This window comes from Pituophis catenifer, unplaced genomic scaffold, assembly GCF_029215685.1.
Source record: "Pituophis catenifer annectens isolate HBS135680 unplaced genomic scaffold, rPitCat1.0.hap2 SCAF_7, whole genome shotgun sequence".
NCBI lineage: Eukaryota > Metazoa > Chordata > Lepidosauria > Squamata > Colubridae > Pituophis > Pituophis catenifer.
Window position 1 is genome coordinate 62,104,829 of NW_027256887.1, and position 22,920 is coordinate 62,127,748.

Consider the following 22,920-nt stretch of genomic DNA (forward strand, 5'->3'; position numbering starts at 1 on the left):
CCGGGACACCCAATCCAGGAAAGACTGCAACTGATGCACAACCCAAAATTGTCTTCTAGACATGGCTAGAAGAGTCTTGAGTCCAGGAGAACCCCCAAATTGCAGACCATGTCTGTCTTGGGTAGTGCCACCCCATCCAGACCTAAAGCAAAGACCCACATCTTTAAGTCCATGTACCCAGAGTCATTTGGTCTTGCCAGGGTTCAGCCAAATCCTGTTGTTCCCCAGGCTTCCATAGTTTCCAGCACTAATATTTTTTCCTGTTCTTCCTATTTAACACTTTTTCTTAAAACAAATAGTTTGTGAAGAAATTGGATTTTGCAAATCAATAACCAATTGTTTCAAATGGACTTAAAGATGTGGGTCTTTGCTTTAGGTCTGGATGGGATGGCACTGCCCAAGATAGACATGGTCTGCAATTTGGGGGTTCTCCTGGACTCAATTTGGATTCAGTCTTCCTCAGATCCTGCTTTGATTCAGTCACCTTACAAATCAATCCAATTCAGTTAGGAATTCTGCCATATCTAATACATATCCTTAATTTACTTCACCACATGTTTTGATAGTTTGCTGCATGGAATCAAGCCTTGCAATGTCTAGCCATAGTAAACAAATGGTAAAAACCTAGAGTAAATCTAGTTCAGCTCAGGAATCTGAAATGATCTTGTAAACAGAATGTAACTGTAAAAAAGTTATTGCTTTTTACAAAATAAGCATTAACTACTTTATTGAGATTTTTAAATTCAAGAGCTGTTCTATACACATTTGGAAATATACCCCACTAAGTATTATGCAAATTACATTGAATAACATATTCAGAACTTCAGGTAGTCCTTGACTTATGACCACAATTAAGATCAAAATTTCTGTTGTAAAGCAACACAGTTGCACAAAGGCTCTTGTAGCCACAATATCACCTACTCTTTGAGCAGGAGTTATGAGTCCAGGAGGACCCCCAAGTTGCACACTGGATCTGTCTGGGATAATGCAATTCCATACATATTTAATAATTATAAACAATTTTATGACCTTTTTTGCCATAGTTGTTAAGTGAATCACTGCAGTTGTTAAGTTAGTAACACAGATATTAAGTGAATTTGGCTTCCCTATGACTTTGCTTGTCAGAAGGTTGCAAAAGGTGATCACATGATCCTGAAATACTGCAACTGTCATAAATGTGAGTCAGTTGTCAAACATCTGAATTTTAATTGGGGACCATAGAGATTCTGCAATGGTCATAAAATATGAAAAACTGTCATAAGTCGCTTTTTTAATGCCACTGTAACTTTGAACAATCACTAAAACTGTTGTAGATCAAGGGCAACTTGTTCACTACTATCAGTACTACATGATTAGGAGTTTTGATCAAATATTATATAATTGTTTGCTCTTACTACTTGCATTATTTGTTCTGTGTACAAAGCAATTTACAAATATTAAATGAGCGTGACTTCAAGACATATTAAAGAATTTCATTTTCCCCTTCCAGGAACCAGGGTTTCTGACTGCTTTTGAGTATAGTGAGAAGCGAAAGATGGTATTCCATATTACCACTGGAAGCCAGGAATTTGAGTTAGTAAACTGACAACCCCATACCCCTATTTTTTTCATTTCCTTCATGTTCAAGTTTTTATTGAGTTTTTATTTTTACTTTTATTTAGTTTTTATTCTTTTTATTTTAATTTAGTTTCAGCTGACTATCTATACTGCCCCACTCACTCACACTCACATGTCAGTGTGGTTTATGGAGAGTTTTATTTGTCTTCCCCCAGCAGTTCTCTTCACCCGGCTTTAGAACTGTCCCAACTGAAGCCAGCCACAAGCAAGCCCAGATTAATTCCCCAGACAATGGCCAATTATTCCACAACACAAATAGCAAGCTGCTCAAACAGTAAGTCCAATAAATGAACATAAACCCTCAGGCAAAACTTAATCCATATTAGCTGCCGGGTTATGGAAATTCAGAGTCCCAGGAAACATGAACGAGCACGTAGCCACGACCCACACACATTGCTTCCAGCAACGCCTCCCTCTGCCTGCCATGCTAAATAGCTCCTGGTGCAGCCCATCAAGAGAGGCGAGGCCTCCATTTCTCTGCCCTGCATGCTCTGACATTCACCACGGCAGGCAGCACCTCCCCCTCTTCTTCACTGATCTGCAAGCTGTCCCCAATCGAAGCCTGTTCTGCTGGCAGTTCAGGGTCAGTAATTCCTGATGTGCCAGGAATTATCTCATTCTCCCTCAAGCTGGCCTATGAGGAAGTGTTGCAGGAGTTGTCCAAAGGAGACATCACACTATCTTTATTGCCTCAGCAGAACCATTATTAAGCATTTAACAGTGCCCCTGACATGTAATCTTAGCCCAGGTAAAATGAAAAACTGTTAGAGAATGGGCCAAATTCTGCTTATTAAGGGGCAAATTATTTTAAAATTAATTAAATTAATATATAGCATACTCTATAAACAACTGACAATCAAAAGATTGTAATGGGGTACAAGTTTAATAAATTTAAATGATTGCTTTGGTTTATAAATAAACTTCTGAAAGAAACCCAAAAGGGAATATTTTGATTACCATATTTTTCGGAGTATAAGACATACATTAGTTTTTGGGGAAGAAAACCTGCCTTTGCCTACCAGCATCCATCAGTATTAATCTGGCTAGCATCCTTGCAGCAAACAGCAAATAGCCTGGTCAGCTTCAGCACATTATCGCAGCCTGATTCAGCATGAGTAGCTGATTGGTGGCTGGATCGGCCTCCCAGAACAAACAGCCAATCAGCTGTTTCAGGCTGACGGGATCGCCACAACCCATCACCTCTGTGCGTTGCGTTTTTGGCCTTCGTGTGTCACATTTTCGGCCTCCATATGCTCCATTTTAGACCTGTTCCAGGCTGCCTGGATCGCCACAGCACATCACTGCCAATCGCCGCCTCCGTGCGTCGCGTTTTTGGCCTCCACATGCTCCGTTTTTGGCCTCCGCGCATCGAATTTTCAGACGGTTCCAGGCAGTGGGGATCGGCAGCAGTGGCCAAAAACAGTGTGTGTGGAGGCCAAAAATGTGGCACACAGAGGCAGCGATTGGCGGCAATGTGCTGTGGTGATCCCCACCACCTGGAACGGGTCTAAAATGGAGTGTGGGGAGACTGAAAATGTGATGCGTGGAGGCCGAAAACGACCGAAGGGTGGGGGCCGGTGGGTGGGCCAGGCTTTGGCAACATTCAATGTATAAGACGCACAGACATTTCCACCCACTTTTAGGGGTGGGAAGTGCATCTTATACTCTGAAAAATACAGTAATTACTCTTCTTTATATTTCCCTCTTTTGCAGTATCATGTATCAAGTAAATAATTTATTTTGCTACCATCTTCTGATGTTGTTAAAGTTACATTTTATTATTTTTCATTTTAAGCAATACATTATTCCTAGATAATTTAGCACTGTAGGTATTCTATCAGCTCCCATTCTGTCAGATACAAGCAACCATATCCACATGTGAACAGTCAGGTGTTTTATTTCTCAAGCCTATAAACAGCCTAATGCATCTGGGTGAGACTAGATAAGGTTCAATGGTATTCAAGGGGTGTGTCAGACTTTTTTTTCTTGAGCCCATGTAGGAATTCCAGACTAGTTTCTTGTTTGTCTCCTCCCCCTGGCTTGGCCAGTCTCAGTACTATACATTCCATGATTTTAGGTTTTTTACTTCTTTCCAGTAAACTCCTAGGTGGTGGGATTGAAAGCATGGCCATCACAGAAGCCTTTGGAGGTTAGTGAACATATTGGCAAATAATTCCCTAAAGCTATAGGAATTATAAGTATATTGAACAGGCACTATATTTTCATTTGTTTGTCAATATTTAAAAGTCATAGTTTTTTTAAAACTGGAAGGAACCATACCTTTTTTTGTATTTTGGGACCTACTATATATGTAAGTAAAATATATCAGATTGTAGTATATCTAGATCAGTTTTCTTAGTGTGATACCATTCAGGTTGGGTAGAATTCCCTGAAGATATTCGGGTTGTGAATTTTCATGGTACCAGTAGTCATTCCAGAGCATCTTTAGCATGCCTAACTGGGAGCTGCTTTAAACCTTTAAATCCATTATTAAAATTACTAAATGCCATCTTAATAATATGTAAATATTTTTAAAGTATTTGAAATCTGTATCACTGCATAAATGTTGTTTCTAATTGAAGTGAATGGAATTTCAAGTAGATAGTAGGTAGGTATGCACTAGGTAGGCCACACCAGAAAAATCAACTTTACAGGACGACTAAAGTTATACTATAACGACAGAATCTTGCAATCTTCTTTCTTATACACCAGTGAATCAGGAGGACTGTCTGAATCACTTCTGAATACTATCTTCTTCCTCAGACTTCAAGAATATTTCAATCCTATCTCCATATTTCTGTCAAACTATCTCCGTCACAGAAGTGTCCCTTCTGAGTGGTTTTCATATCAATTTCATTGGATAATTGAGTGCTGCATATTATCATGATATACAATAATTGATCCTTCCATTATGTGAGAATATAATATTTTTATATAAATATATAAATCCTTATAAAAGGGAATTCATCTGAACACTGGAGCTTTTGTGCCAGTAAACTGATATGGTTTCAAAGAAGTAGTTGTGTTAGTCTTTGAAATAAAAACAATAAAGAAACTTTGGACTAATTAGCTAATCTATCCTTCTTTACAATTTTTAATTTTTTGTTTTTATAGAATTCCGAACAGGCAAAACCCAACTTTCCCATACTCTTTGTGGTATGTATCAAGTAATAATTATATTGAAAACTGCATGTTCAATATGCAATGGTATTTAAAATCACATACATATGATATGTGAACACTCTAAATATTATACTAGCTGAAGAATTAGCTTTCTACTCTACAGTGGTAGATTGTATCTCTCACTTAGTAAGGATAATGCTAATCCTGCCTTCAGTCTCATAGCCTTTCTGACTCCCTAGTATGAAAGCAAGTTCCTAGATGCCACACTACAAAGAAATACTGTGTATTTAAAGCAACCATACTCTGACGGGAAGAACTATAGGAATTGCCTTCTAGTCTTGCTCTGGCAGGTTTCTTAGCAATATCATCTACCAGAAGGTATTTTCCAAAATCATTACAATAGAAGAAGTGTATTAAATACTCAGATAAGCTTTCTTATCAGAATCTCCCTGGTAGTGGAAAGAAGAGCAGTCAGGCTAAGCAGATTATATTATGTATACAGATGGCATGTCATCAAGTCAGAATACTTGATATGTTCCATCTGACAAGGGAGACGATGAATGATCAGCAAATGAAGATGAGACTTCTTCCATTGTTTCCGACAGCATCCATTTTATGGCAGCCTCCAATTTTTTAATTTTACTATATTGTACAAGATAGGTGTGGAGGAAACATTATCTGCACCACTAGAATATTCTCAGCTTCATCCAGGGCTGCAGCAATATTTACAGTCCCTTCTGATATGCAAATATTTATTTGTACAGAATTTAAGGCAATATACAATATACAAGGAAGAAAATACAAATATACAGCCAATAAAAAATGCAATTACAAAAGCAAATCTTATTGACAGCCTTATCCTCTTTAGCTCCCATTTTACCCTGGGAAATGCCACTTCTAAAATGATTTTAGAATAAGTTGAACTCCTTCATTTTGATCTTTACTCACCTAATTAACATAATAGTGTGGAGCTTTTGATGCAGAGGCCGATAGAAAAAGGGGGATTTAATGTAAAATTCATTCATTGTTTTGACAATAACCCGTTGATTTTGGATATTTGAAAATTTGTTACTATTATTATTCATTTTAGTGACAGCCCAACTTCCAGGACCAGATGGATATACAGGAGGGAAGATTATTTTCATTGACACAGAAAACACATTGTATCCTGAATATATTGTGTCGACTGAACAGGGTGAAAGGATTTCAAAGGATTGCCTATACCAGTGATGGGTAACCTTTTCCGGACCGAGTGCCCAAAGCATGTGTGCACCCAAACCCCCAAAATGCAATGCACATGCGCCCGCCCCCCACGCATGCACATGCGGCAGTGGTGGGTTGCTCCAAGTTCAGACCGGTTCTATAGAACCAGTAGTAAAACCAGCGGGAGGCTCCACCCACTGAACCCGACATCATCAGGAAGCTTCTGTGCATGCACAGTAGTGCGCATATGAGCAAAGTAAGCGCGTGTGCGGTCCTGTTGCAAACCGGCAGTAAAAGTAAGTAGAACCCACCACTGATGTGCAGGCTCCTTGCACATGCGTGTGTGGGCCCCTGCATGTGTTCCCATTCATGCGCATCCCCCCTACAAGACCCCGCCCCTGCGCATACACACACAGCCCCACATATGCCCCTCTGCATGCACACACACCCTGCACGCACCTGCCCCTGCGCATGTACCCCAGAGACCTGAAGACCAGCTGGCTGGCAAAAGGTACGCATGCATGCGTGGCAGAGCTGAACTGGGGTGATTGCTCGCGTGCCCACAGAGAGGGCGCTGTGGGTCACCTCTGGCTCGTGTGTCATAGGTTCTCCATCATGGTCCTATACAGTATTAATAATACATTTTAAATTTGAGCTTGTGGTACAACATAAGCAGAAGAGACATTTAATGTGCAGAGAGGAGAAGGTGAAAGTTAATTAAACAAATTTACCATATGCAGGGGAGAGATCTTTCCATTTGCCATTCATTTGCAATGTATCTTAATGCTTACTTGGATACATGTTGTTCTCACAATTTGTAAAACACAAGCACTTTCACCATGAGGTTTGTCAGTCTGGAGCTCATGGAGAACATCTTCATGTTGTCAATCAAGCTGAATCCAAAGTTGTAAAAACAGCCTGTCAACTAATTTACTTCCCTAAACTAGACTGGATATTGCATGCTAGGAGCTGAGAAGTAGGAGATACAGGAGAAGTCACTAAAATGGGGACAAAGTCCATAAACACAGGAGGAATTTAATGGAATGTGAATTTAATTTGTCCTTCAAGTGAGGTTAAAATACAAATAGATTTTTAGATTGTAAGTTTTGGACATTTGCATTGTATTAAGACTGGTTTGCAAGTAACATCTGGCAATCAAAAGACCATAGTTACTAAGAAAAGGGGGGAATTAGCATCTGGAAGTGCTCAGTTTTGAGGAGATATTTGTTTTTGTTAATGGGCTTCAGCTATATACCTGAGAACTGAATTAAAAATCAGATACCTTAACTAAGAAACACTCCAGTCGTCCAGACCGCCTACGTGACATTGCTGATCGCTTCAATGCAGATCATGAGGCAGTTCTTGACAACGTATTGTATGCACGGGCTTATACTAGTAAGATTGCAACAAGATGGCATAAGAATCCTGTTCATTTTAAGAATGAATAATTATGCATCAAGGCAGAGGTGGGCTTCAAAATTTTTAGCAAGGGTTCTCTGCCCGGTTGCTGGGTGGGCGTGGCTATGGTGGGCATGGCCTATTCGGCCTCCTGGACCATGGTGTTGTGGCCCTCCCCAGCCTCCACGTGTGCCCTGCACTTACCTGCATCCAAAACGGGCTGCATGTGCTCTCCTGGGAGGGCAGTGTTAGATATCAAGTAACAGTTTAAATAAGCCAATCAGGAATTAGACCTGAGAGCGGGAAATTTGGAGGCACGTCAGTGGCTGTAGCCGCAGACAGCTCCTACCTATATAAAGGGCTGCCTGGGCTGGAATAGCCATTGCTGTTTCTGGAGTTAAATAAAAGAGTTACAGTTACATTGTGTCGAGTCTTCCTTCAATCGCCCACGATCTAACATTGGCGACGAAGGTGGGATCTGAAGGAACAGGACTGCACATCAATCTCCAAGCAATCATCAGCCACCCATCTGATCCACTGTATAACACTGGTCAGATCATCGGCTATCGTGATGTCTGCAATCACACCGCCCGCTCCGTTCAACCCAACCGGAGAAGATTGGGAAGCCTACATGGAGCGATTCTATATGTTCATGGAGGCGAACGATCTGCTGAGTTTATCAGAACAGAGGAAGAGAGCCTTTTTCTCACCCATTGCGGCCCGGCAGTGTTTAAAATGGCAAAGGCACTTGCCACCCCAGCCGATCTGAAGACCATGACCTGGACAACGCTGCAGGAAATACACAAGGCACACTACGCACCGCAAGCATCATCCCTGGTAAGAAGACATGAGTTTTACCTGAGGGACCAAAGAGAGGGAGAGACGATCAGTGCGTTCGTGGCGACCTTGCGAGAAATAGCTGCCGCGTGCGAGTTCCTGAACCTAGAAGAGGCCATGAGGGACCGTCTAGTACTGGGACTGAGGGACCTCACGTTACAGAGTAGGTTGCTGGCCCGGCCTCAAATCACATTCAAGGAGGCCTTGGAAGAAGCATCCACAACCGAAGCATCCCAGAAATCAGCGGCGGCTATGAAGAAAATGAAAAGCGGGCCACCCGTAAAGGAGGAGACGGCCGTGCACTATGAAAGAGTGGAATCGGGTTCGGAGGAAGAGGACGAGGAGGATGAAGTCCATCACCTTCGAGCCGATCGTAAAGAGAGACAACAGGGGAAGAGAGAGGCCTGGTGCTCGGGATGCGAAGGGAACCACCCGAGAGCCGAATGCAGATTCCGGGACGCTATCTGCCAAAGATGCGAAAAGAAAGGGCATATAGCGAGGGTCTGCAGGGCATCTCAGCCAGCCTCCAGGAGGACCAGACCCCCCCGATCGCCAACGAACAACAGAAAGTTCCAAACAAGTGGAAAGAGACAACCGTTTGGGCGAGGACAAAGAAACGATGACCACCGGGCGGATCGAAGCGAAACCCATCAAACCATCGTGATCGGCCATGCAAGCGCGGGAAGAGCAAATAAGATGGCAGCGACAGTCTTGATCGAGGGGAGACCCTGCAAAATGGAGGTGGACTCAGGATCCAGCCTATCGATGGTATCCTGGACAACAATCAAGAAGCTCCTGCCACACATCACAGCCCGCGACCTCAAACGACAGCGCCTCACGCTCATCGACTACTAAGGGAACCGGATCCCTGTGGTAGGCATTGGCGAGTTCAACGTCGCCTACAAGACATTCAAAGCCACGCTACCCCTCACGATTGTGGACAGAGACAGGCCCAGCCTGCTGGGCATGGAGTGGTTCAAGCCACTGGGGCTAGCCATCACCGGCGTCAACCACATCGGAAACGACACCTGGGAAGAGGACCTGATGAGGGAGTTCGCAGAGGTGTTTAACAACGAGCTAGGCAAGTACAAAGGGTCCCCAATCTCATTCAATTTAGACCCCCAGGTAGCCCCAATCCGAATCAAACCCCGGAGAGTCCCTTTTGCGCTACAGCCAAAAATAGATGAACAAATAGATAAACTGGTCGCGCAGGGAGTCTTAGAGCCAATAGACCACGTGAGATGGGAAACCCCCATCGTGACACCGATTAAACCTGACGGGTCAGTACGCTTGTGCAGAGACTATAAAGGTACATTAAATAAGGTGCTCCAACAAAGCGCATACCCCGTACCAGTAGTCCAACACCTCTTGCATTCCCTGGGAAGGGGAAGAATCTTCGCAAAATTGGACTTAGCACAAGCATACCAACAACTGCCCGTAGATGAAGCCACCGCGGAAGCACAAACCATCGTTACACACAGGGGCGCATTCAAATGTAAGAGACTGCAATTCGGGGTGAGCGTAGCGCCCGGGCTATTCCAAAGCCTGATGGAACGGCTCCTACAGGGAATCGAAGGAATCGTCCCATATTTCAACGATGTGTTAATATCAGCAAGGGACATGGCTCAATTGAAGCAGTGACTGAGGGAGGTGTTGACAAGGTTCCAGAAAGTGGGGCTCAAAGTTAAAAGGGACAAGTGCCAACTAGCAGAGACTCAGGTTGAGTTCCTGGGATACTTGATAGATGAGTCAGGAATTAGACCCACCCCCGGAAAGCTGAGAGCGATCAAGGAAGCACCCACCCCAAAAAATAAAACCGAACTGCAGGCGTTTTTGGGGTTGCTTAATTTTTATAATATCTTCCTGCTGCAGAAAGCTACCACTGCTGAACCACTTCACCGGCTGCTGGACAGGAAGGCAGAATGGAGATGGGGAGAGCGAGAGAGGAAAACGTTCGAAGACATAAAGAACCTCTTAACCTCGGACATAATTTTGGTGCAATACAGCGGGACATTACCAATAAGACTAACTTGCGATGCATCCCCTTTCAGCATCGGAGCTGTATTGAGCCACAAGATGCCAAACGGAACAGAGGCCCCCATCGCATTTTTCTCCCAGACTTTGTCAAAACCTGAACAGAACTATAGCCAATTGGACAAAGAGGCGCTAGCCGCAGTAGCCGGAATAAAAAGGTTCCATGAGTATCTCTACTGTCGGAGCTTCGAACTAATAACCGACCACAAGCCACTGTTAGGCATCATAGCAGGGGACAAACCAACACCCCCCGTTTTGTCGCCCAGAATGCTAAGATGGGTGGAATTTCTGGCGGCCTACAATTACACACTCCTCCACCACCCGGGGAAATCAATTGACCATGCAGACGCCCTCAGTAGGTGCCCACTTCCAGAAACGGGGGAGGATCCAGCGCCAGCGATGACCACGCTGCTAATCGAGACGATGGAGAAAGCCCGAATATCTGCAGCCAACATCGCAAGGGCCACCTCGAAGGACAAAATACTGGCGCGAATTTTAAATTGGATCTGGAAGGGGTGGCCGGGAGAAAAAGACATAAGCCCAGAGTTCCTGCCATACAAACGGAGGCAAAATGAACTGTCAGGACTAAGGGGGTGCGTGTTGTGGGGGGATAGAGTCGTTGTTCCAAACACATTAAGACAACAGACACTCAGATTACTCCACGACGGGCACCCGGGGATCGTGAGGATGAAAGCTCTGGCCAGAAGCTATGTGTGGTGGCCCGGGATGGACAAAGAAATCAAGACGTGGGTATCCTGCGCGAACTGTCAAGAGTCTAGGGCAGCACCAAACTCAGCCCCCGTCCACGACTGGGAAAACCCGGGAACACCATGGGCCAGATTGCACATTGACTTCGCAGGGCCTTGCAAAGGGAATACGTTCCTAGTCATCGTGGACGCGTATTCGAAGTGGCTCAAAGTAGTACTCATGACAACAACCACAGCAGACGCAGTGATTAAAGTATTGAGACGTCTATTCGCCACACATGGAATTCCCGACCTCATAGTTTCTGACAACGGACCACCATTCACATCAAACGCCTTCGAGATGTTCCTCGCTGACCAAGGAATAAGGCACGCGTTATCCGCCCCGAAAAAACTATCGACGAATGGTCTTGTGGAACGGATGGTGAGATCTATTAAGGAGACGCTCATGAGACTAGGCCCAGGGGACATTCAGGCCAAATTAGATAAACTATTGGCCATCCAGCACATTACACCAAGCGCCATGACCCACCGAAGCCCAGCAGAATTATTAATGGGCCCTAAGCTGAGATCGCCTCTGGACAGACTGCACCCGCAGTACAGCACAGAGGAGCCAACTGACTCCACGAGCAGAATCTGGGAGTTCCAGCCAGGGGACAGAGTATACACAAAAAACCTGAGCGGAAACCCACTCTGAGTACCAGCAACAATAACCCAGGTGACGGGGCCCCTGTCCTACCGGGTCCAAACAACAGACGGCCAGCATTGGAAAAGGCACATTGACCAGCTCAGAGGAAGATTAATGAGAGTCGGGAGTGAACCCCAGCACAACAACCAGGGGGAAGGAAAAGACAAGCAAGCAGTGGCAGAGCGGGCTAATACACAAACGCCAGGTCTGGACATGCCAAACACCAGCCCGGAATAAGATAACAGCGAGCATGTACCTGAGACCACGGAGGAGGTGACAGGCGCCGAAAGGAGCTGGAGGGGACAGTTAAGTAAAGCGGGAGAAGGAGGCGAATCCACGCCGGAAACCGAGTTCGAGAGAGTTCCGGAGCCCACACAGAGAGAGCAGCAGACCTCAACCTCTCAACCCGAAGGCACCGGGACGACTGAACTGCGCAGGTCCGGTCGAACCTCCAAACGACCCGCCTACTTACGCGACTACGTAGCCTAGGAGACCCCGGACTGGCGGACACTGAACTAGGGGGGAGGAGTGTTAGATATCAAGTAACAGTTTAAATAAGCCAATCAGGAATTAGTCCTGAGAGCGGGAAATTTGGAGGCACGTTAGTGGCTGTAGCCGTGGACAGCTCCTACCTATATAAAGGGCTGCCCGGGCTGGAATAGCCATTGCTGTTTCTGGAGTTAAATAAGAGTTACAGTTACATTGTGTCGAGTCTTCCTTCAATCGCCCATGATCTAACAGGCGGGATGGGGTGAGTGGGGCCAGCCAGGAGCAGGATTTGGGGGTTCTCCAAACTGCACAGAATCTTAGCTAGAGGTTCTCTCAAACCCCTGCGAACCCCCAGCAGCCCACTCCTGCATCAAGGGATTATCACTGGAATTATGTCTATTTTTCAATTTGTGTTTCTGTTTCGAATATATTCAGGATAATTTTCACATAAGATTGAGTTATGAAGTTTCTCAAAATCTGAACATATTATCTTTCAGTTTATTTCTCCACCCCAAAGAAATATTTATATTGCCTTCCCTTCAAACCATATCATTACACTTTATGAATTCTGTTCAGTTGGTTTGTTTATAACACACAAGAGACTGTTTTCTTAAGGAAATTCACGTGATAAGGGGTTTTTTTTCTTTTTCTAATACAGTGTTCTGTATAAACACTCTTTTAAATTTTTAATCTGAATTTTCTAAGTTATTGTGATAAAACCACATTTCTGCAAGCTTGTTTCAATCAATCAATCAATCAATCAGAATAGAGCTGGAAGGGACCTTGGAGGTCTTCTAGTCCAGCTCCCTGCTCAAGCAGGAGACCCTATAACATTTCAGATAAGTAACTGTCCAGTCTCTTTAAAACCCTCCAGTGATGAAGCACTCACAACTTCTGATGGCAAGCCATTCCACTGGTTAATTGTCCTCAGTTAGGAAGTTTCTGTTGTGACCCAGGCCCAAGTAAGTAATAGGAAAATCAGTCAGTGGAAAAACAAACAAACTTTATTCGAACAGCTGAGAATTACTTCATTCCCAGCGTTGTTCAACTAAATTAAAGCAAATTCCTCCCATCACAAATTCCTCAGTCCTATCGCAAACATTGTCCAATTAGGCAAACTGCCAAAGGCCTTTCTTGGCAAACGTTCAGAAGTCACAGATACAAAAATAAATACAAGACGTAGACGAAGAAGAAGACGAAGCTACCAACGTTGTTTTCCAGCAAAGCCCAAATGCCGTTGCTGGTCTGTTTTAAGCCTTATGGGAGAGGCCAATCATTTCTTGGCCCTACTCCCGAGTTGTTCTCTTTGCTTGAGCTGCTCTTGCCTTCTGGCAGCTCTTCTCATGTGAGCATTAGGAACAGGCTCCTCCTGTTCCTCTGCCTCACTACTATCAGGTCTGGAGGCTCTGGAGTCCGCACCTCACTCCCCGATGGCCCTGGCCCCATCTCTGCCTCTGACGCAGAGCCCTCATCCGGGCCTTCCCCAGTCTCCAGGACTGGCCCATGTTCTACCTCAGCCTCATCGCTGTCCGACTCCGCTGCCAGCTCCACAGGTTGCTGGCGGACCACAACAGTTTCTCCTTAATTCCAGGTTGCTTCTCTCCTTGATTAATCTCCATCGTTTCTTGTCCTGACTTCTGGCGCTTTGGAAAATAAATTGATCCTCTCCTCTTTGTGGCAACCTCTCAAATACAGGAATACTGCTATCATGTTCCCCCCTTGTCCTTCTTTTCTCTAGACTAGCCAAACCCAAATCCTGCAACCGTTCTTTGTATGTTTTTGTCTCCAGGCCTTTAATCATTTTAGTTGCTCTTCTTTCACATTTTCTTCAACATCTTTTTTGTAATGTGGTGACCAAATCTGGATGCAGTATTCTAGGTGTAGCCTTACTAAGGCTTAGATTAGATTTCATTAAGTAAATAAGTAAATTAGGAAAGTCACATCAAATGTTTGAACATGACAGTACAGATGACTTCTATATGGAAATATTGCAGAATCTTAGGTAAAATGTATAATTAGATATATAAACATTAATGTGACCTCAGCTAGAAATGAATATTAATTATCATACTTTCAGAATTTTCAAGAGAGGATTTCAAATATTTATGAAGTATTTAACTTCTTTTGGAATTATTTTAAAGTAACATTTTAAAAATGGCAACCTAAATATACTAAAATTTAGTTATGTCAGTTGTAACAAGAACTCGACTATTCTACATCTTGGTCTATCTAGCAAGTACTTCTTTTTTTCTGATTTAAAACAAATATTATTACTATTTCCTCCTTGGAAGGTGAGCATCAAATGGAACTACTTGATTATGTTGCTGGCAAATTCCATGAGGAACCTGGCATCTTCAAACTACTGGTATATTTTTTATACTCCTGTCTATTATATGCTTCAATTCCTTTAATTAATATGTTAATCTTTTATATTTATTCTCATGAACAAATGTCTTTTTGATATTTAATGTACAGATAATAGATTCCATTATGGCACTGTTTCGTGTGGATTTTAGTGGTCGTGGGGAATTAGCTGAAAGGCAACAGAAACTTGCTCAGATGCTCTCAAGACTTCAGAAAATATCAGAAGGTGGGATAAAGTAAAAAAAAGAAACTTTTTAGATTAAACACATGATTTTATATAAACTGTTTTCTCTTTTGAAAATCCCAGTGAGATTGAAAGACGTAAGGGATAGAATCTTTTTAGTAATACTTCCTATATATTTGTAATCCACACCTTTTAATTTGGTTTTAATGATCTGGTTTAAGTTGATACTGTTTTTTTTTTAAACTAGTATTTCCCAATCTTGGCAATTACCAGATATGTATATTTCAACTGAAAGAATTCTCAGCAATAGGGAATTTAAAGATTTGATGTCCACACGTCTGAATGTTAGAAAACTTTCCATAATACTTTTTTATTTGTCTGTTAGGGTTATTAAAACTGATCTTCATGCTTTTTCAATATTGTGGAGAGTTTTATAGGCATAGTTTATTAGAAATGATTTAACAAAAGATTGTGAAAAGAATATTAGCAGAATATTTTTTCTCTCTCTTTATGTCTATTCCATCTTTTGGCCTAATTTTCTTACTGCAGAATATAATGTGGCTGTGTTTGTGACTAATCAAATGACCTCTGATCCTGGAGCAACTATGACGTAAGAACCCGTATATTTTAGACTATAAAATGCTCCGGACTATAAGATGCACCTAGCTTTTGGGGAAGAAAAAAACAGCAAACAGCCTGGTCAGCTTCAGCACAGTCTGATTTAGCAAGAGCAGCTGATTGGTGGTTGGATCTGCCTCCCGGAATACCACCGATCAGCTGTTCCAGGCTGCGGGGATTGCCGTCACCCATCAGCACCATCACTGCTCATCGCCGCTGCCACCCATTGCCACCTCTGCGCGCCCCATTTTTGGCCTCTGTGTGTCCTGTTTTTGGCCCATTCCAGGCAGCGGGGATCCATGCCGCTTGGAATGGGCCAAAAATGGGGCGTGTGGAGGCCAAAAATGGGGCGTGCAGAGGCTGAAAACGGGGTGCGCGGAGGTCGAAAATGGGGAATGTGGAGGTTGCAATGGGTGGCAGTAGCGATGGGCGGTGCTGGCAATCCCCACAGCCTGGAACAGCTGATCGGTGGTATTCCGGATGGCAGATCCAACCGCCAATCAGCTGTTTGTGCTAAATCAGGCTGTGCTGAAGCTGACCGGGCTGTTTGCTGCAAGGAGGCAAATTGCTGGGAGGCAGAGGCTGAATGGGGGCTGGTGGGTGGGCGGGGCTTTGGCAACATTAGCTCTATAAGACGCACAGACATTTCCACCCACTTTTTTGGGGGGGGAAAGTGTGTCTTATAGTCTGAAAAATATGGTAAATTACTGATGTTGTTCTTAAGTCACAGAACTAGGATTTCTTAAATGATATTTTTAAATCACAGAAAAAGGTACTCTAGAGACCTAAAGAAGACTTCGTTTTATTTTGAACCATACTAATAAGGGATTCTATGGAAAAAGTTCACCCTAATGTCAGTTCAGATAGGAAAATGAATGAAAGTCCAAGCTAGATATGTACTTTAAATGAGTCTTTATATTTAAAATGTGTATGTTAAAAAAGCATCTGGGAAAATGAGATAATAGTTACTGAGCAAGACTGAGCACAATGCAACTACAGTCAGGTCCAGAAATATTGGGACATCGACACAATTCTAACATCTTTGGCTCTATACACCACCACAATGGAGTTGGAATGAAACAAACAAACACAATGTGCGTTAACTTCAGACTGTCAGCTTTAATTTGAGGGTATGTACATCCAACTCAGGTGAACGGTGTAGGACTTACAGCAGTTTGTATATGTGCCTCCCACTTGTTAAGGGACCAAAAGTAATGGGACAATTGGCTTCTCAGCTGTTCCATGGCCAGGTGTGTGATATTCCCTCATTACCCCAATTACAATGTGCAGATGAAAGGCCCAGAGTTCATTTCAAGTGTGCTATTTGCATTTGGAATCTGTTAGTGACAGCTCTCATCTTGAGAGTTGACAGCATCAGTGAAGCGAGCCATCATTCGGCTGAAGAAACAAAACAAATCCATCAGAGAGATAGCAAGAACATTAGGCGTGGCCAAAACAACTGTTTGAAACATTCTCAAAAAGAAGGAATGCACCGGTGAGCTCAGCAACACCAAAAGACCCGGGAGACCACGGAAAACAAGTGTGGTGGATGACCGAAGAATTCTTTCCCTGGTGAAGAAAACACCCTTCACAACAGTTGGCCAAATCAAGAACACTCTCCAGGAGGTAGGTGTATGTGTGTCAAAGTCAACAATCAAGAGAAGACTTCACCAGAGTGAATACAGAGGGTTCACCACAAGATGTAAACCATTGGTGAGCCTCAAAAACAGGAAGGCCAGATTAGAGTTTTCCAAACAACATCTAACAAAGCCTTCACAGTTCTGGAACAAGACCCTATGGACAGATGAGACCAAGATCAACTTGTACCAGAGTGATGGGAAGAGAAGAGTATGGAGAAGGAAAGGAACTGCTCATGATCCTAAGCATACCACCTCATCAGTGAAGCATGGTGGTGGTAGTGTCATGGCGTGGGCATGTATCGCTGCCAATGGAACTGGTTCTCTTGTATTTATTGATGATGTGACTGCTGACAAAAGCAGCAGGATGAATTCTGAAGTGTTTTGGGCAATATTATTTGCTCACATTCAGCCAAATGCTGCAGAACTCATTGGATGGCGCTTCACAGTGCAGATGGACAATGACCCAAAGCATACTGCAAAAGCAACCAAAGAGTTTTTGAAGGGACAGAAGTGGAATGTTATGCAATGGCCAAGTCAATCACCTGACCTGAATCCCATTGAGCATGCATTTCACTTGCTGAAGACAAAACTGAAGAGAAAATGCCCCAAGAACAAGCAGGAACTGAAGACAGTTGCAGTAGAGGCCTGGCAGAGCATCACCAGGGATGAAACCCAGCGTCTGGTGATGTCTATGCGTTCCAGACTTCAGGCTGTGATTGACTGCAAAGGATTTGCAACCAAGTATTAAGAAAGGAAAGTTTGATTTATGATTATTATTCTGTCCCATTACTTTTGGTCCCTTAACAAGTAGGAGGCACATATGCAAACTGCTCTAAGTCCTACACTGTTCACCTGAGTTGGATGTACATACCCTTAAATTAAAGCTGACAGTCTGCAGTTAAAGCACATTGTGTTTGTTTCATTCCAACTCCATTGTGGTGGTGTATAGAGCCAAAGATGTTAGAATTGTGTTGATGTCCCAATATTTCTGGACCTGACTGTACTTCTTGTGTTGTCTCATCTGGAGAAAAGTCCTGCTCTTGAAATTACTTTTTGCTTTTAGAGTAGAGTTATAGGATCCTCAGATTGGACTAATTCATATTCTCCTTCAATGATCCCGAGAGGGACTGAGACACATACAGTATCTTGTTTCCCATTGCAGATTATACAGAGCAAGCTTGCTACTAGAGCTTACTTACAAATGATGTGCTTCTGGCTCCCTTCATAAAGATAGTAGTTGATGGGTAAATTAACAATGGTTTTATAAATAGTAAAGAATGTTGAGTCAAGAATTCATTTCTTTTTGTTAAGCATTAGCTCTGTTGTACGCATTCTAATTTGTATTCAGATTGTGCTATAAACTGAGGAATGATTGGTTATTATTTTTAAATTTAGGTTTATGCCCCTTTTTGTCCAACATTAATAAAGCCAATGATCAGTAATATGTGGGGGGGGGGGAAAGAGTGAGAAACTGAGTACTTGGTATAGTGGTTAAAACCATCAAACTGCAGGAACTTGTGCAGAAGTCAAACTTACCTGAAGGCATACAGACAAACACACAATTAAAAGAATGTTATTTTGTTAATATTGATGTTTCTCATAGCAAACTACAGTATATATCAATATTATTTCAAGATATTCAGTAATTTAGGGCCATATTTCCCACTTTGGATATAACAGCTCTGTCTTTATTTGATGTAGCTTTCAGGCTGACCCCAAGAAACCCATTGGAGGACATATCCTTGCTCATGCTTCTACAACAAGGATTAGTTTGCGGAAGGGAAGAGGAGAATTACGTATTGCCAAGATATATGATAGGTAATATAGAAATGGACTGGTACAGTACACTATACTTCAACATACTCTTATGTGATCATTGTGTCTCATTTGGCTTTTAGTTTTTAAACGAATATGTAAAAATTAAGAAATATGACTAAATTACTTTAATATATTGTCAGTTGTGACAGTACATTATAGTATACATTACAGTATAGAATAGAATACGTAGTTTAGAATAATATTTGGCCAAGTATGATTACACACACACAAAATTTGTCTCCAGTGCAAAAGCTCTCAGGGTCTATGCAAAACAACAGAATAGTCATAATGATACCAAGAACAAAATTATCCTTTTATACTTGACACTATCACTTCCTGTTTTATGACACACACGTCTTTGTAACCCAATTCTATCAACTCTAACTTCTATATTAATAGCATGCTTCTGTCCAATGTGTAATATAGAAGTTAGAGTTGACGATGTCAGAAGAAACATAAACATTTAATGCCATAGAATTGGGTTACAAAGAAGTGTATGTCATAAAACAAAAAGTGATAGAGTCAAGTCATGGATTTATCTATGTCTATGGATATTCTCAGTTATTCAGGTCATGGTTGTCCCAAAGGTGCTTTTTTTCTGAAGAGCTGAAGAAGCTTCTTGGATGAGAAGTGAAACGTCTTCAAAGAAAAACTAGAAAGTCCAGTTGTCTCTTGAAAAAGTGCCTTTGGGACAAACACATGGATTGTTAAGCGGACAGATCAAAGAAGCTGTCTTTTGAGGCAGGGTAGACAGTTCCCCTCCATGTGCAGAATGGAATTTTAGTGGCTGGCTGGAGAAAGAAGTTCAGATCACAAAGATCTGACCTTCCTTTTCCAGCCCACTGCAAGAGTTGCCCTGACCTCCATGTACAGACAGGAACTGTCATTTCTCCAGCCTATCATAGGACTCCCCCCCCCCATCAGTCTCACATGTGGAGGGGAGAGAAGATCTTCCAGTTAGGTGGTAACAATTTGCAACTTTTCCTGCCAGCTTCTTCATCAGTTTTCTGCAGAAGCCAGCAGAGAATTGTCTGAAATGCTGTCCTATGGTAATTGGTGGCATGGCAGTTGTTGTAACTTTGAGGACAGATCATAAATATCCTTTAAAAATCTGTAATAACTTCAAACAGTTATTAAATGATCTGTTATAAATCAAGGATTACCTGTAACAGGATATTTACTGTTGGACAGCATTACTTGGTCTGCTGTGTGGATGCTTGGGTGGTTTAGGGGTGGGGAATTTTTGGTGGGTGGTGAAGTGTCTGGAGATTGTCATGTATGTTGGGCTTGGTCTCTGGGTGTTATGTGAATTTCGTTGTATGGGTATACTGTGTATATACGTACAATGACAATAAACTTTATATAAAATATCCAAAATGACTTGTGTGTAACAATTGCTTCTACAATGAGAAAAGCTAAATGAAAATTACATTATTTTTTAAGGTAAGTAACAGCAACTATAATGTATTCTTCTTCTTCTTGTGCCATATCCGTCATCGGACATTAGCGACCATGTTGGCAATCCTATTTTTGTCAACCGCCGCATGAAAAAGTGCTGCTGAGTTTTGTCCAAACCAGTCCCTTAGGTTTTGAAGCCATGATGTTCTTCTTCTGCCTGGACCTCGTTTGCCTTCATTTTTTTCATTGGAGGATTAAGTGAAGAATACCGTATTTTTCTGGGTGTCACATCACATGTCCAAAACATTCTAACTTTCGCTTTTTAATGGCTTTGATGCCATCCCGAGGATGTGGACAGGGTACTGGGTAAGATTAGTGCCGCCACGTGTTTATTGGACCCGTGTCCCTCCTGGTTGGTACTGGCCTCCCGGGAGGTTACACGAGGCTGGCTCCAGGGTGAGTGAGGATGCCTTTCCTGCCGCCTTGAAAGAGGTGGTAGTGAGGCCCCTCCTCAAGAAGCCTTCCCTAGACCCGGCTGAATTAGCCAACTACCATCCGGTCTCCAACCTTCGTTTTGTGGCGAAGGTTGTTGAGAGCGTGGTGGCACGACAGCTTCCCCGGAACTTGGATGAAGCTATCTATCTGGACCCGTACCAGTCGGGCTTCAGGCAGGGGTACAGCACAGAAACGGCATTGGTCGCATTGGTGGATGATCTCTGGAGGGCTTGGAACAGGGGTTGCTCCTCTGTCCTAGTCCTATTAGATCTCTCAGCGGCTTTTGATACCATCGACCATGGTATCATGCTGCAGCGGTTGAGGGGGTTAGGAATAGGGGGCACCGTTCTGCGGTGGTTCTCCTCCTTCCTCTTCCTCTCCAACCGCTCGCAGTTTGTGTTGGCAGGGGGGCAGAGGTCGACCTCGAGGCACCTCGCATGGGGAGTGCCGCAAGAGTCGGTCCTCTTGCCCCTTCTGTTCAACATTTATGTGAAGCCGCTGGGTGAGATCATCCGTGGTTTTGGGGTGAAGTGTCATCTGTACGCTGATGATACTCAGCTGTACATCTCCACCCCAGACCACCCCAACGATGCCCTTGATGTGATGTCTCGTTGCCTGGAGGCCGTGCGGGTCTGGATGGGGAGGAACAGGCTCAGACTCAATCCTTCCAAGACAGAGTGGCTGTGGCTGCCGGCGTCCCGATATAGTCAGCAGGTGCCATCGCTGACTATTGGGGGTGAATCTTTGCCCCCCACAGAGAGGGCTCGCAATCTGGGTGTCCTCCTGGATGCACGGCTGTCTTTAGAAGAGCATATGACGGCGGTGGCCGGGGGGGCTTTTATCAGGTTCGCCTGATTCGCCAGTTGCAGCCCTTTCTGGACCGGGACGCCTTGCGCATGGTCACTCAGGCCCTTGTCACCTCCCGGCTGGACTATTGTAATACTCTCTACATGGGGCTCCCCTTGAAGAGCACTCGGAGGCGCCAACTGGTCCAGAATGCGGCCCTGCGGGTGGTTATGGGCGCAAGTTGTTGTACCCACGTGACACCCCTTCTGCGCGAGCTGCACTGGCTCCCAGTGGTCTTCTGGGTGCGATTCAAGGTGTTGGTCACCACCTTTAAAGCGCTCCATGGCATAGGACCCGGGTACCTTCGAGACCGACTTCTGCCACCAATAGCCTCCCACCGGCCAGTTCGCTCCCACAGAGAGGGTCTGCTCAGGGTGCCATTGGCCAAGTTATGTCGGCTGGCAACACCCAGGGGGAGGGCCTTCTCTGTGGGAGCCCCAACCCTGTGGAATGAACTGCCCCCGGAAATACATAAGATCTCCGACCTCCGGGTATTTCGCTGTGCACTCAAGACCCTGTTGTTCCGCCAGGCCGGGCTATCAACATAATAATTTTAAATTGGGTGTTTTAAATTTCTGGAGTTTTAAATTGAGCCGAATTATTTAATAATTTTAAATTATTTTAATTGATGTTTGTCTTGTGCTTTTAATAGGCTGTACACCGCCCTGAGTCCTTCAGGAGAAGGACAGTATAGAAATAAAATTATTATTATTATTATTATTATTATTATTATTATTATTATTATTATTATTATTATTATTATTATTATTATTTTCCTTTGCTTTCCCAGGCGGCTTATCACCTTATTTGTGATTTTGTTAACCCAGTTTATACGTAACAGTTGTCTGTAAATCCACATTTCAAATGCTTCTAGTTTCTTCAAGTGGTTTTCTGTCAGAGACCAACTCTCTACTCCATATAATGTATAGGTTTATAAAATCTGGGCTGCAAAAATACCACCACTATATAGGGACAAAATGATATATGACATACAGTAACTTTTTGCCCCATCTAGTGTTCTTCTGGATTTCTGCAGCCAATTCTATCATGCATAGTATCTCTCAATTTATTTACACAATTCCAAAAGGAAAGTAAAAGAATTAATTTTTATTTCTTTTTTCAGTCCTGAAATGCCTGAAAATGAAGCCACATTTGCAATAACTGCTGGAGGAATAGGAGACGCCAAAGAGTAGGCTGATCTTAGTGATAAACAACTGAGAAACTCCCATCAAATTATATCAAAAGTTACTTAGTTCTTAGTTATTTATGTTTATTATTCCAAATTTAGAAAACTTAAAATTGAGAGGCAGCAATATGATTGCTGGAAATGTTCTTATCTTTTGATATTGCTGAGCATATCTACATTGTTCATAGGACAAGTCAATCATGTGTAATCATCCTTTTCATAACAGCACTAATTTTGTGCAGGGCATAGGAGTTAGAGTACCAATGCACTACAGTTTC

General features: G+C 43.2%; 1 protein-coding gene across 2 annotated transcripts in view; it reads left to right on the plus strand.

Annotated features, from left to right (window-relative positions):
• DMC1 (DNA meiotic recombinase 1) overlaps nucleotides 1–22,649 on the plus strand; it is a 32,208-nt gene extending 9,559 nt beyond the window's left edge. The window contains exons 4-13 of one of the 2 annotated variants that reach the window (XM_070947465.1): nucleotides 1,490–1,572; nucleotides 3,714–3,766; nucleotides 4,732–4,773; nucleotides 5,831–5,903; nucleotides 7,247–7,338; nucleotides 14,385–14,458; nucleotides 14,569–14,683; nucleotides 15,191–15,251; nucleotides 18,601–18,717; nucleotides 22,580–22,649. In XM_070947465.1, the coding sequence (XP_070803566.1) occupies nucleotides 1,490–1,572; nucleotides 3,714–3,766; nucleotides 4,732–4,773; nucleotides 5,831–5,903; nucleotides 7,247–7,338; nucleotides 14,385–14,458; nucleotides 14,569–14,683; nucleotides 15,191–15,251; nucleotides 18,601–18,717; nucleotides 22,580–22,649 (780 nt within the window). The remainder of the gene's footprint in view (nucleotides 1–1,489; nucleotides 1,573–3,713; nucleotides 3,767–4,731; nucleotides 4,774–5,830; nucleotides 5,904–7,246; nucleotides 7,339–14,384; nucleotides 14,459–14,568; nucleotides 14,684–15,190; nucleotides 15,252–18,600; nucleotides 18,718–22,579) is intronic. The other variant, XM_070947466.1, reaches the window with a different exon arrangement.
• The last annotated feature ends 271 nt before the right edge of the window (nucleotides 22,650–22,920 follow it).